This window comes from Protomyctophum bolini, assembly GCF_963924005.1.
Source record: "Protomyctophum bolini genome assembly, chromosome: 20".
NCBI classification, from domain to species: Eukaryota; Metazoa; Chordata; class Actinopteri; order Myctophiformes; family Myctophidae; genus Protomyctophum; species Protomyctophum bolini.
The window spans coordinates 19203961-19219943 of NC_137881.1; the positions used below are offsets into that span (position 1 = coordinate 19203961).

The window sequence follows — 15983 nt, forward strand, 5'->3', positions numbered from 1 at the left end:
TTGTTGTGAGACCCACTTGAAGTGTTGCCAGATTGTGTGAGAGAAATAAGCAAGCAGGTCTATGACAACAAGCCCCAAAGAAGGGACTATAGGCTAGATCTTCTATTTTCAAAAATAATCTTGAAAAACAAAAGTGACAAATGTGGAATAGTTTTGAGGGGCGCGAGCCCATCCTATATTCAGCTACAGTGTAGATTTTCGTCTTACACAAACATTAAATTCCCATTGACAATGAATGGAGTATTTACGTCATATGTGGATTGTGGACTAGCAAATTGGCTATTTTTGTCCTACACAAACATTAAATTCCCATAACAATGAAAGGAGAATTTACGTCATACTAGAGCGGTGCCCGTTGGGCACTGGCCTACTTGGAACGATGCAAGTTGGAAATGCATGTAACGATGGAAGTTGTAGAATAGATCCATGCCCCACCCGGCTATGCAATACCCGTTGTACCTGTGTCAAAGTACCCGTTCCACCCATCTGTCTGTGTCCCTTTTATGCCCATATATGGAGATTTCTGTGTCCTTCCTATATTAAGGTGGCGTTCTGTGTCAGGCATGCCGCATGGTCCAGAGCCCGGGCAGAGGCCTTTTGTGGCTGTCCTGGACAACCATGGGTCCGACCGACTCGACACCTGGCACTGTGGGCGTGTGGAACACGTGTGTTGAATTTTAAATCGGTGGGGAACGGTTCTCGAGTTACGTGGATTAGACACGTACAGACAGAGACATGGTGCATTTATAGAAGATGTGGACGAGGAAATCAGTATTAGTAGTAGATTCAATACCCATTGACAATGAATGGAGAAGGTATCATATATGTGGACGAGCAAATCGTCATGTTACGTCATGGTGATGTACGATGGTAAGAGCGCCCCTCATTTTTCTGTTAAAACATTTGAAGACACTTTGAAGGACCATGACAAAGACTTTAAATGTTGTTAAAATAATGTCATTATACCATTAATACAAATCTGAATATGGGGGTCCCTGGACTCTGGCAAATAATATATTTTTTAGATGTAGCCTACGGTGCTTAGTTGGACAAAGAAAGGCATTAATTTGGGGGTCATTACATGGAAATGTGACTGTGTGATAATCACTGGTTTAAACGACATTAAGAAACAAGCCAAAATAAGCAAAGTTCTACACTTAGGAACAAGCCCCCCCCCCCCCCCCCCCCCCCCAGCCAGAAACTACCAATACAAGCAACTTTACAGAAAAAGAAGCCCAGAGGCTCTTATCAAAAGCAGACATGGCAACACTGCTGACTGGGGGGCTGGCGTCATGCGGATTGCGGAATTTGAGGAGCGCAATTGGCTACTAGAAAGAGAGCCCCCCCCCCATCTCTGGAGAGATAATAGAGAGAGGTTTCATGGACTTTTAGCTGATCAGGTGGACACGACCTATCTATTTTACAGACAGCCTAGTAGGCCAGTCAATCTAAGGTTTGAGCCAAAATAAATTGCAATAGTAATCGTAATCGTTTTTTATGATCCTTAGGGTCATCCAAATAACACTATAGTGGATCATGGTGAATTCAGCGGTTGAAAGTTGGGGTACCATTAACAACCTATATAAGGCACATTTTCATTTTGCTTTAAGTAGCATGTGACGTGTCAAACTTTTTTTTTCATGATTCTGAACCCATTCCAAGCATAGTTTTGCACGAAAAACACTCCTTCTGCTAAATTAGGCCATATAGCCACTTGCCCAAATGACCTCATCATCACATTTGTGATGACGGCTATAGCCGTTTTCAGCCCAAGGTGTGTTTTTCGTGCAAAACTAATGCTTGCTTAGATTGACTGGCCTATAGTGAGAGTTATAATGGTGTGTGTGACAGTGACCCCCTTTCCACCGGTTGGTTCCCAATCGGAACCGGTTCAATTCTTTTTGGTTCTCAGTCCATGAGCCAGAGCTCCAAAATTGGTGGGGAAAACTAGACCTATATTAAATTGTTTATAGGATCAATACAAGTAAATTAATACATGATAACCCTTCCACAGTATAGTAGCTTTTTCATATTTTCGATTATTTTGCATGTTTTCCTACATAACGCCTCATTTGCATATTTAATTTTTTTTAAATGTGCAATACAATAAATCATTGTAATACACATAAATCAATTGGGGAAGTTTCATGGTGATAACAATCTATATGGTTTTGCCCACTCAATTCATAATTAACATTTCAATTTTGGAGCTCTGGCTCGTGGACAAAGAACCAAAAAGAACTGAACTGGTTCCCATTGGGAACCAACCGGTGGAAAAGGGGCCAGTGTGTCAAATAAAAATAATCCAAAATGCCCAGATTGTACGCCCCACCAATAAGCAGTACGACACAGGTGTGTGTGTTCTTTTGCTGATGCATTGGTTAGTCAACCAACCAATGGCACGTGCAAAAGGTAGGCTATAAACACACAGACAGATATACGCGACAAGGGGTGGGCAAAATGCTGCTCGCGGCATTTTGCCGCCCCTTGTCACATATATCTGGGTGCACTGACAGATGGGGAGAATGTGTTACAGATCACCTCCTTCCATTGTTTTCTCTCTCCCTCCCCCCTCTCCCCCCCTCTCTCTCTCTCTCTCTAATGATTAGAGAGAGAATAAATATATAAATTCGGTCTGAAGAAGGGATTATCATAAAACATAAATTAATCCCAATTTGCAGGGTAATTTGATGTGATGGTTCTAGTCTGCAGGGGTTCAGAGTACTACTAGAACCGTGCATACCTGTTGTCTGAGACAGTTCTAAGTTCGTCAGAAGATATAATATTAAAGCATAATGATGAACCCCAACATTTGGTACGCAGGGTTTACTTTCAACCATGCATGTATGTTAGTGAAGGAGGCCCAATTCCTCCACTACTTGTATCAGTCTGTCTGTCTTCTGTCTCCACAAAGTGTCTATCTCCCTCTGAGGTAATGAGTGCCATATGGCTGCAGTCTCTCCCACACACACACTCACTCACACACACACACACACACACACACACACACACACACACACACACACACACACACACACACACACACACACACACACACACACACACACACACACACACACACACACACACACACACACACACACACACACACACACACACACATCTCTCCTCGCCAAACTAACCAAATGTAGAGCTCGCAGTTTCCACAATGAGCATGTCAATGACCTTACACACACACATGCTTACAGATGTGTGCGCCGTGCACACGCACGCACTCTCCTCTAACACAGATGTTAATGTGTGTGTATGGGAAGCAGCCAGCGAGTGGTTTGACAATCTGAGTAATGCTGTGGTCACGCTGGTTTGGCTTCCCAACCAACGAATGTCTCTGTCTCTCTCTCTCTCTCTCTCACACACACACACACACACACACACACACACACACACACACACACACACACACACACACACACACACACACACACACACACACACACACACACACACACACACACACACACACACACACACAAGCATCATGTCCATGTTAATGTGTTGGTTAGTGGACATTCTCTTCACATCGCTCTGTGGTCTCTCTTGGTCAAGGCTAAGTTAGCTGGTTAGCTTTTCACAGTACTATACTGCTACTTTAGTAAAGCTTTTACTGCTGTGTACCTATTAGTATACTTTACATTGTACTGGTATGCTACATGTTTCTATGGGACAATTTATTCTTTTACCGTTTTAGTTACCCTATTGGCCTGAATATAAGACTTTTCTTTTTCCAATGGAAATATCCTAAAAAACGGGGTCGTATTATAATCAGGACTAGACTATATTATATGACATTCAATTCTTAATTTTTCCACAGAGGAGTCTTGAAAAATGGGGGTCCAAACAATATTTTTTTGGGTGGGCACAAGGATTACATTTACTAATTTTGGAGCATTCTATAGCCAATCAGCATGTGAGTCATAATGTTCATGTAATCATATAATGTTGCAAAACTGTTCATTACAAAGCATGACTGAAATAAACTATAAATGAGTATAAAGTTACAATTGCAATACAGTAGCATATACTTTACATTTGACAGAAAAACTAGTTACTTTAGTATACTTTATACTTCACTGTTACTGTCTTGTGTCTTTGGTACACTTTATTTTACTGTTATGCTAGGTGCTTTACAATACTTTTCACTACTTTTACTTGTTATGTGCTAAATCAAACGTGTGTGCTCACTGTGTTTGTCCAGTGGCAGGGGTTCTGTTTCTGACATGAGACTGACTGATACATAATGTCACAGTGACCCAGACAGTGAGTTTTATCATTAGCCAGTGTCTCCGTTATGTTCACACAACAAACTACTGTATACTCAATCATATAGAGCATAAATAAAGTATTAGTATACAACTATTTCAGATTGTCTAGTTTCAGTAAAGAGATTTGGTGTAGAGCACCGTCTCCCAAACAGAAGACCGGGAAATTATTTCAAAGGATTTTCACAAAATTCACAAAACAAAATTCACAAGTTAAAAACAAATTCAACTGTTTTTCTAAAGAATTCCATAACATTTTTAAATCCATTAATTAGAGCGCAAAAAATTGCCTATACTTTTAAGAAGCAGTGAAAGTAGCAGTTCTTCAAGCTCACAACACATCGCATCGCGACTATTTGGGTCCCGGGGAGACATCACATTTCTCTTTTGGGCCTCGAGCTAAAATGTCATGGAAACCACTGGTGTAGAGAGGGGTAAACAGTGGCAGACCAAGTATAGAGCACGGGGGGTCAACTAATGTAGGGTTTAATGGTTAAAGTAAACAAAAGGAAAGTAAACCCAACCAGCCTGACTCAAAATAAACCTAATTGTCAGTCATTCTTTCACTCTTATTTCTTTTGTGTCTCAATCTTTCCTTCCGTCTCCTCCTTTTGTGGAGGATTAGAGCAGATTAGGATAACTAGGAAGGCAACACACAGTCAGTCACACACACTCTCTCTCTCTCTCTCAGCCCTGACCTGACCCCCTGCGGACACAGCTAATAATGGTGTTGATTGACATGGAAGGGATCAGATTTGTTTGTTTGTGTGTGTGTGTGTGTGTGTGTGTGTGTATGTGCGTGCGCACGTGTGTGTGTTTGTAGTAAACAATGCCACCTGGCATGTGGTTAATGCTCTCCAGCAGAGAAGGCTTTGGGTCAGTGTGTGTGTGTGTGTGTGTGCATGTGTCATGGCGTGTGTGATTGAATGTTGTTCAGAGAGCTAGGTTCCATGTCTACCTGCTATCCTAGTTTGTTGAGGCACTATAGTACAGCTAGGAGTTCTCAACCCCCCCTCCCCCCCACTCTTAAAAGTCTTAAAAGCTTGCCTTGGCCATGGCTCAGCGGTCCAGGCACCTTGGCTGGTAATCCAGTCTGGCAGTGTGCCGCGGGGTTCGACTTCCGATCTCGACGGCCTTTACTGCATGTCATCCCCCCATCTCTCTCCCCATTTCCTGTCAGCCTACTGTCTGTCCCTCCATACAAAATATAAAAAATAAATAAAAAAATCCTAACCTTAAATTGACACATCATTGGGACCCCCACATGATTTTGTGGGGGTCCCCAGATGACAATTTAAGTGACAAGTGACCCTGGGGGTTCCCAGATGACAAATCAAGTGACAAGTGACCCTGAGGGTCCAGACCCACATGTTACCACTGCACTTGTATGTTGTTCTCCTTGCAGTCTTCTTTATATGAGTTACTTATGGTTGAACTTGTTGGTAGCCAAACTTTCAGAGACCTCCGTCCATCTCTATGCCATACATGGGCAACTGGCAGCCCAAATGGGGGCCGCATGCGACCCCAACCTAAGAATACTGATATACTGTAGTATTGTTTTCTGCTGTTACAAATCCAAACGTGCAAACATGACCCACCAGTCTATGTAGCTTAATAGAGTATTAAAATGTTATTGCCTTTTTTATGTCCAATGTATTTGTATTTAGTTCATAAAATTAACTGTAACTGTAACTATAACTGAATGCATTTGAAATTAAAATGAGCATGACTTCCTGGCATATAGAGCACCGAAGTCTGACGTCACTTTCAGTAGAGGGCGTCAGTCCCCAGGTTCATGTATTTTTTTAGTTGCATTGAAATCGCCATAGGAGGATTTTTAGATTGCTTCATATAAGAACTGTGTTTGAAAAATAAACATGTCATCCCGGCCGCTTCACTCATATGGATATGAAGAATCAACTGACTGAGAGAAAACGCTAATGTTACTGCTGCTGAATTAGTTAGATTTTCGCTAGAAGCAGACTGTATCATATATGAGTGACTGACTGTTGCAAACGATACAGAGACACCTCCCTAACAATAACGCCGAGACAGCTTGTTTATTTTTGGACCACAACGCTTATAGTAGACGATATTAAGATCACCCCATGTTATTCTCCATAGAGAAATTACTTCCGCGAACCAGGGGAATCGTCGGGATGAGCGAGTTACGTCAGGACTTCGGTGCTCTATTGGCACTGAGTGTAGTGGGTGGTCATATATAGAGTTCATGCCATTTACTCTGCTGTCATACTCTCTGGATAAGAGCATGATCTTCTAAATTGTAAATTCAGCAGACATAAAGTTAGCACTGTGACTGCAGATAACAGGATGAGGACGGACCCACCCAGCCCATAAGATGCATACTGTATATCCCAAGCAGAACGAGATAGATAAATAAAAAGGTGACATGGCACTGTATAATCAATAGACTCGGGTGAACCTGGATGTGTCCTCAGAATGGGTTAGTGTTATGATTATATGATCATATGCAGGACTGACATTTATCTGCTTGCCCCAGTAAAATACACGTTGAATCTGCGTTAAGCACACACTGTACTGGCGGTTGACTGCTTTATGGAATAGACTTGTCGGATTGGAAACCTCATATCTCCAAAACTGTTACTTTTCAGGATTCAAGTTCAAAAATAGCAAAAGTACTACTACTAAAGTAGCACATCTGCGTTTGAGTGACGCCTGTAGTATCGAGCAAGTATTGCATTAATTTGTAGCGGAAAAACACAAAAGGTTAACACAGAGCCCGCCAGAAACGTAGTAAGGGTAGAATAACTTTTGTCTGGCAGCCCGCCAGAACCGTAGCCTACATACTCTAGGATTTATAATCATGTTTTGATCTGATCGGATCGATAGCTGGCGCTCGTTAGCATCACAGTGTAAGTGGGACAGTGGCCGCGGCCATTTTGAAGATGCGCACGCATCCACTTGCACTCCATGTGCTGCTTTCAATGGGCCTGTATCTCCACATCGGCGCAATGAATGTCGTTTCTGGTGAAAACAAGGTTTTTCCAACGGCCGACAGCAGGCGCTGGTTTTTTCTGCGTGGAACAAACTTCCACTGTACAGTACCTTCGACAGGCAGCCTCCAAGTCTGTAGACATTTTTAAAGCGCAACTCAAGACCTACTTCTACAGTCTTGCTTTTAAATTCCTTGTTATTCATGACCTCACTGTATTGCATTACTGCTATTATTTTAATGTTTTATGCCTTGCTTTTCTTTTCTTCAATTGCTCTGTAAAGCACTTTGAGCTGCATTTCATGTCATGAAGGTGATACACATTATTTGTATTATTATTATTTACTATTATAGCTGCTGTCATGTAGGCTACAGCAAGGTATAGTGGGGATCTAATAAATAAATAAATGAAATCAAAGTCGCTTCTTTGGGGCTTGTTTCCTACACCTGGTTGCTTAATTCTCTCACTAAATACGGAAACACTGCTCTTAGGACAACATGGAGAGTCAACTGAATTCACAATGCTGCAGGAGGGTCGCGTTACACTGGACCCCATGAAGGCAAACGAAAAATGTTTGTCGACTACCTTTTTTCACTGACGAAAACTAAATTAAAACTAAGCTATGATGACTAAAGCTATGACTAAATATATTGACAATTTCGTCAACAAATAAAAACTATAGACTAAAATGTTAGGAAGTCACTAGTGGGTAAGAGATCCAGTATAAGTCATTTTACACTTGGTTCTGAAAATAGCCGATCTAGATATTTTCACTTTTCATAAAGTGTAAAATCAGTCATTACGACGGCATCAAGGCCCGCCAAAATACATTTTAGTAGACTAAATCAACTGTAGATTTAGAAGTCGAAGGGAGGCCTAGAAACACCATCATGCGTACGACTAAATCAGTTGAGCTGTTCCTGAGAGCAATTACCATAAAAGCCCCTATATGATGAGAAGGCCTGATTGTTCACAATTGCGTATTTGTGGGGATAGAAATGTGAAAACACATAGGGAAGCGCAAAAAACTACAAACTAATTTGAAAAGTTTAATTTCATGTTGTAGGACCTTTTTTCTTTACTGTTTTTTCCACTATTTGGTGGTTCGCAAACCTTTTAGCTCGTCAACCATGCAAAAGAGGAATTTGATCTCTCCCCAGGAAGCAAATTAGTGAAAATAGCCAGTTATTTTCACTAGTTCTTCATTCCTATTGTTTTTAATGGAATTTATTTGATATCATATTATTCATGTATGAATGAATTGGAATTAAGAAACAAATATACACATATAAATAGAAATATATATATTCGTTTTAATGTACCAATTTGGAAAACCTTCGTATTTTTATTTTGGAAACAGAAACTTGCGACCCATACAAATGGGTCCCGACCCCGACCGTCCACCCAGCGTGCATGATGCGAATGAATGACAGTCTGCTGCGCTGTGGGAAAACAAATGTCTGTGTGTGTGTGTGTGTGTGGGTGTGGGAGAGAGAGCTGATGAGTGACAAAGTAACAGGAGGAGAGATGGCTGGAGAGTTTCAGTAGCTGCAGTGTGTGTGTGTGTGTGTGTGTGTGTGTGTGTGTGTGTGTGTGTGTGCGCGCGTGCGTGTGTGCGTGTGTGTGCGTGCGTGCGTGCAACAAAGAGGAGAATGGGGGACGGAGAAAATGGAGTGACACGGGAAGAGAGAGATGATGAATAATGAACTATTTATCTTCCTTTTGAGCTCCCTGACATTCTCCCCGAGACACAGAGACAGACAAAGACAGACTGAGACAAATAGAGGGAGAGAGAGAGATAAAGTGTTACCGAACAACAAAGATAAAGACCACATGATAAATGGTTAAAGGACAATTCCACCCTCAGTACATCTTCGGCCATATATCATTGTCGCGGTCATGGCAGAGACCATCTATCTTCATATTATAGTTTCTTTTTGTAAATTAACGCCGCCCGCAGCGCCAAGAGAACGGGTCGGCGTCACGCAAAAGCGGCAAAGTTTTGCGATGCGTTTTGAGCTTTGTACTGTAGATCTGCTGCTTTTGCCATATCTTTTTATTTGACTCCTAAAAAGTAGGCTACCAGTGTGTGTGTGCCATTTAACCCTAACCTGTAAAACCAGAGTTATACTTGACCATGCACTTAAAACCCCAGCGTCCGTATCGTGTGGGGAAAGCTTTTGCAGAAAGTAGCAGATCTACAAGCTTACGACACGTTGCAACGCAACATTTAGACCTGAGGCCGATTCCACAAATTACAAATACCATCCAAATCCTAACCGTTTCCTATATACGCACACGCACACACACACACACACACACACACACACACACACACACACGACAAAAGCTTTTTGTCATGCGCTGAAAGCTCCGCCGATTCTTCATCTCACACTGCTGTCTGACGTACAGCCAACTGGTGTCCCTTCAGAGTGGAGGAACATTAGCATTCATGTCCTGTGCCACCCGTTTCCAATGCCATCCATGCATTGAAAGGGACCAAATCACGTTTAATCAGAGCATTGAATGCTCTCAGTATAGCCTAACTAACTGACCTACCAAGATCTCAGTAGGCTGCATTTTATGTGCGGTTGATCATGGCTACCAGCAGCGCGTTGTCAACTGACTTGCGAGGCCGGTTAAGACCGATATGAGGTTAGGGGACTTACGTGGCTGATTAAAAACGATACGAATTTAGACTGAGGTTAGGGTTAGATTTAGTGTTGGGGTAAGTAATGTCGGACAACGCTGTGAAAACAGTAGCCGTGATCAACGCAGAATGTAGCCTCGATACCCGGGCTTTGATGTTTGTTCACTACGGCCAAAAAAATGAAAGCCCATGGGGAAACGTGAGACATTTCCTGGTCTAGGAGTGGGAGTGAACTATAGTGCAGAGGGGCGTCGCTCTCAATATAGTGACGTGGGTTTCGTCCGCTGTTTTCTACCAGGGAGGGGAGGGGCGGAGGGCTCTGATCGGTGAACCAATATTTCTCATGCGAGCCCGGCGCCCGCCCCTCGAGACCAGAAAGCATGCTGGCTAGGCCAGGCTATGCAGAATGCAGCCTACTGACTTTTTCCAAAACGTCAACTGAAAATATTATGAAGTGTTTCTTCATAATCATCTAATAGTTAGATTAAGCACAACTCCTTTTTATACTTGTCGTACGATGTATGACAAACAAGCTTGACAATCTATAATTTCATTTAAATCTTTTTTTTTTTATGATCAATGAAACCAATTTAGGTCGATTGCGTGTTGCATCCCCTAACCTCATGTTCTATCGGTGGGAGGTACTTGGTTGTGCTATCATGGTTGTACTTCAATTGTCAGTAACACTATTTAGGTCATCTCTGTCAGGTGAAAATCTCATATGTCCATATGTTACTTTTCAGGATTCAAATTCAAAAACAGCAAAAGCAGCAGATCCACAAGCTCAAAATGTGATCAAGTAGGGCGTTCATTTACAAACGAACTGTTGCTTTGTCAATGGTGATTTAAAAGTATTGCATTAGCACATTTTACAACACGATGCCAGTTTGTGGTGAATCCTGTGAGGACAGACACAGGAAGAGAGAGTTCATGTTAACATTACTGTGTTAAAACGCATGGAACTAACTGGGTGATTGTGACTCCAGTGTGAACGACAAGCAAATGTTTCTCAGCGCTGGAGGGAGACACGGAGACACACACACAACAGGAAACAGACACATTCTCTCTCTCTGTCTCTAACCCCCCACCCCCCCTCCAGCCACACACACACGTTGGGGTCTCACTGTCTGTGCCTTTTGCCCCTCCGTTTCCTGTGTCAAAGAGGTGCTAGGTAACGAGAAAAGGGGAGGTTCTCTCACACTCAACATTCTCACACACCCACAGGCGCACGCACGACATGCACACACTGGCATGCATATAAAAACACAGCCTCTTGAATTTGAGCTCGAAGTTCGTGCAACTGCTAACACACGAATGATGAAGTGACCAAAAACAACATTGCTCGTGAAAATAATGTTTTAATCTCTTCATTGTTAGTATTATCTACAAAAATGCATTCCTACCGTTTCATTATTTGTTGAATGCATTGTACCCAGCGCCTGAAACCTTGCCATAAAAATCATTCAAATTAATGGGAAAAAAATAAAACTTGTACAACACTGGTCCTATAAGAACCCACAGTACTGTAGTGATATCCTGCTACAGTAATTCTCAACATGTGGGTCGGGGTCTCCACATGATTTTGGAGGGGTCCCAAGATGACAGTGAAGTGACAATTGAATTTAAGGACTTGTAAGGCCTTTGTAATACCCTTTTAAGAAAAAGAAAAATACCATTAATGCATCAAAAGTGCAACAAATTATACTATAAAAACTGTTCAAACATGGGCCAAATTGTCAAATAGGCAAACATTGTGAAGAAAGTTCACAGCGCCTAGATCTGCTATTTTCACAATGTTTAGTCCTATACAATTTCAAGTGTCAGGGTGGATTCAAATATGATTCTTTTGTGGGGTCACTCACGACCTGAAAAGGTTGAGAACCACTGTTCTACTACACAGCAAAACCCTTCTATGAAACATAGCCTCCCTATACAATTCTAGGGGTGAACATTTGGCTAATTCAGCTCATCTACCAGCTCACAACACTTGGCATGGTGACATATTGTGAGCTCACCCCCTTCCACAGACAATATTTTGGGTGTAGTGACGGACGGCCTATTTTTCCCAACGTTGTGTCAATAACGTGAAGGTTAGTGCAAAGTTCCTACAGGTGTCTTTAATGAGGACGGTGTTGGTTAAGATGCTGTTGTAAAAAAAACTAAACAAGATAAGTGGCTTTATTTGACAGCCTGGGACAAATGTAACACAAAAGCGCGTTGATCACGGGCTCGCACCTCCATGTTAAAACGACCATCTTCACACTCTGTGATGTAAGAAGAGAGGTGAGACGAGGATAGGAGGTGGTTGGAGTGTGACCCTAACAATCTAAGATCATGTGCCCCAAAAAGGATTTGCACCCCTGGCATATAGAGTTTATACTATTCTCATTAAAAATATAAAACCAAAGAAAAAAACACCGTAAGGCATTTAACTGTTCAAAGATGTGCTTTGGAAACAAAACATTGAGTCTAACGGGACATGATGGCACATTACATTTGTCTAAAGCAGTCATTCCCAACCTGTGGATCGGGACCCACTGGGCGGCGGAGAACTTAAGGTTCCCAAATAATAATAGGCAAAACACTAAGATTTTAATTATAAGAAATTGGCAACAGATCCAGAAAAGGTTCGGAACCAGTGCACTGAGGGATTCTTAAGGCACCAGGCAGTGCAGGCACTTGCAGTGCACACATAGACATCAAAGGAAGCTTCAGCTTTTTCCAAACTCTCCTGAACTTGAACGCAGCATTTTGCGTTGAAAATAATTTGCGTAGAAATCCAGGTCATGCGCCACATCTCCACCAGTGGCTAGAGTGCAGGGGCTGCGCCTCAAAAATAGCTGATCTACAAGGTCCCAAAGCGTTGCGCTAGATCTGCTATTTTCGGTAGATCTTTTTTTGGTGGGCTAAAAGTGCTCTTTTTAGGGTATTTCAGCCCCTGCCTCTCTAACGTTCTCTGCACGCCTCTGCAGAGGACAGACTGAAGGAAACCTGCCAAACTCACATTTGTGGTCATAAGATGTGAATGAAAATAGCTGAACTATCCAGTCCAGGCCAATAATTACGTCCTCCAGGCCTTCAACACATTTCACAACCGTAAATCTCACTCTGAACCGATTGGAATAAATAACCTATTTTATAATTTGTCGCCGTTCGGAGGGACGTGTGAAAAGCGACATACATATGTGGAGGTTCCTGGTGAGTGAAATGGCTTCCAAACCTCACCTCCGCCGACCTCCAGCATGCGTTAACTTTCAACCGGAGAGGTTTTGCTGTGTGAGCTGCCATCTTTGATTCATTTGGGTTCTTGACACACACAAACGGGAAACAGGAAATGAGTAACTGGCGTTGGTTGGCTTCACGTTGTCGCACCTCGGATTCCCCCCCGGCGGCTTTAGAAATGGGATTCTGTTAAGCGATTTTTTTTTTTTTTAAATAATAAACATCTGTTTATGCCTTCTGGGAGAGCTTGTATATTATGTGTACAGTCTATCCTGATAGGAAAAAAACGTATTAGTGAAACACAAGGTTTTTGATCAGCTTACGAAAAAAGTATTAGTAATAACGATCAATAATATGTTATATCCTCTCAAAGTAGTGAGCTAGAGTAGTTAGTTGTTTCTATCTCGTTCAACCAACATTTCACTTCTTGTAGCCGTATGAGAAAGTGACAAATTAATCCCAGATTCTCTTGATTCTTCAGTTATAACGGTGATTTAAAAAGAAAAAAAAATCTCTTCATTGCATTTCACATTCTGGTTTGTATTTAGCTAGTTTCCCACCACCCCCCCAAGCTTCAAACTTCTACTGCATGTGTTTGCTTCATTCTCATGCAACCTCACGTTCTAAACCGTGCCTGGGAGAGAACTGGACTGTTTATGCTATGGTCCTTTTGTTGGTACCATTTACATAATGAGTAAAACCTTTTTTTGTTTGGAGAAGTCTTATACAAACAGAAAAACGATATTTATTGTCATAAAGATGCGTAATCATCTAGAACACAGTGCTTTTGGGGTTTTTGTGTCTTTTTTTTTTGTCTTTCGTTTCTGCATGTTGTGTGCCTGGTATTTCCCAAGGCTTCGAGTCTGTTAGTGATTACCATTTAAAGGGGAGTCCAGCCTGCATGCCAGTGGTGTGGCCCCATTCCTGGGCTGTGGTGGCTTGGCTGGACTCTAAGGTCAGGACAAGGTGGAGAATATAAAGGCACACTTTTGAACCACAATTACCCCCACCAGCATTGACGCTTTTTTCAAAATCAATAAAAAACTGCCAAAATAGGGAATGTGTTATTTTGTCACGCGACAAATATGCAGGGCTTAAATGGTTTCAACGAGGCCACCACCGGTTGTAGCCGGTATAGGAGAGACGGTATCTTTGAGAACGGAAACATATCAATGTAAACTACATTTCAATGCAAACTGGACCATACTGTGTGTCTTGGATAACAGCAGTGTGTGTGTGTGTGTGTGTGTGTGTGTGTGTGTGTGTGTGTGTGGCGATTTTTAATGCCACGATTCATAAAAACTGACTGACGTTATCTGGCTGCATTGAAGTGTGATTCAACAATTCATGGTCACTTGGGAAACTTGCAAAAATCGGAATATTGAATCGCATCAATCGTTGAATCGCAGATTCGCAATGCAATTAAGAATCGCAATATAAATCGAATCGGCACCCTAGGTATCGAGATTGTTCCGATTCGGGAGGAAAGTGATTCGTCCTAGGGTGTGTGTGTGTGTGTGTGTGTGTGTGTGTGTGTGTGTGTGTGTGTGTGTGAGAGAGCGTGCGCGCACGCGCGTTTGCCTTGTACAAGGACACCTCATGTGAAAGTGGACCTTGAAGAAAGTCCTTCCTGGATTAATTAACTTTAATTAAATGTAATGGATGTTTTTTGCTGGATGGACTTCAGATGTGTCTGATGGTGAAAAGTAGCAGAATGAGTGACTTGAGGCTTAGGCTACTTCTCTTCTCTCTCATACGCTCAGTGTGTCGGTCCTTCTTCAGTCCACCAGTGACTTGAGGTCAGGCAACCCCTTCAGCTCTAGATCCAACAGCATCTGTCCATAGGCTTTACCCTGTGGGGGGAGAGAGAGGCGGTTATAGAAAGATAAAAGGTAACTATTAAGTAAGGTAAGTAAGTAAGGTTAAGGGATTCCTGGGTTGAGAAACAGCGGATAGTGTGTGTGTGTGTGTGTGTGTGTGTGTGTGTCTTACCTGAGGGTCACTGCGGAGAGAGGCTATGCCTCCTCCCCCCAGCGAACTCTGCAAGACGAAGTTCAGCCCATGGACACCTGGGAGAGTGTATCTGAAGAACACACAAACAGTATACCTTTAATTATCCCGCTCTGCCATCAATACAACTGGTTCTATACACACACAGAATAATGCACGCACACACGCACTAACACAGCTTGCCAACACATGTGCCAGTACTGAAGTTAACTGCAGTGGCTTACTCTGTGTGTGTGTGTGTGTGTGTGTGTGTGTGTGTGTGTGTGTGTGTGTGTGTGTGTGTGTGTGTGTGTCTGTGCGTGCGCGCGTGTATCTGGTGTGTTTATGTGCAAGGTCACAGTGAGTTTACCATTTGCATGTGGTTTAGAAACAGCATGTGGGTGTGTGTGCGAGGGTGTGCGTGCAAGGTCATAATTACAATAAAGTTTCAATGTGGTTTTAGAAGCAAGACGCGGCTGGGTTGTGTGTAGTGATGGGAGAAGTACTTTTTACGAAGGTAAAAGTATCAATACAATATAGAAATACTATATCTCTGCTGTCGGGAGAAAACCTTTTCAGGAAATTTAGAAAACCATATATTTTTAAAACAAAGCAATACAGCCTCATCAAAGTTGGTGTTGTAACTTTATATATTGTCAATTACTTCCATGAGAGGGGGAGAGGTGGTGGAGTTAGTAACTTTAGCAGACATTTAGAGGGTCCAATGGAGTTAAGAGGTTTTGTCCAAAGCACTTTTTACTACTTTCCATTGCTTCAATATTTTTGGAAACAACACTCAGACGTAAAGGGTGTTCAATAGCACTGATTTATGCCAAAAGAAAATCAAAAACTTCAAAAAATGAGTTA

The 15983-nt window shown here is 42.2% G+C and overlaps 1 protein-coding gene across 1 annotated transcript in view; it reads right to left on the reverse strand.

Moving 5' to 3' along the window:
* Positions 1–11247: 11247 nt before the first annotated feature.
* The window catches only part of LOC308335656 (uncharacterized protein), a 36264-nt gene continuing 31528 nt past the window's right edge, over positions 11248–15983 (reverse strand). The window contains exons 19-20 of the mRNA XM_080792768.1: positions 15120–15210; positions 11248–14980 (exon numbers count right to left, since the gene is read on the reverse strand). Coding sequence (XP_080648894.1) covers positions 14906–14980; positions 15120–15210 — 166 coding nt within the window. The 3' untranslated portion in view covers positions 11248–14905. The remainder of the gene's footprint in view (positions 14981–15119; positions 15211–15983) is intronic.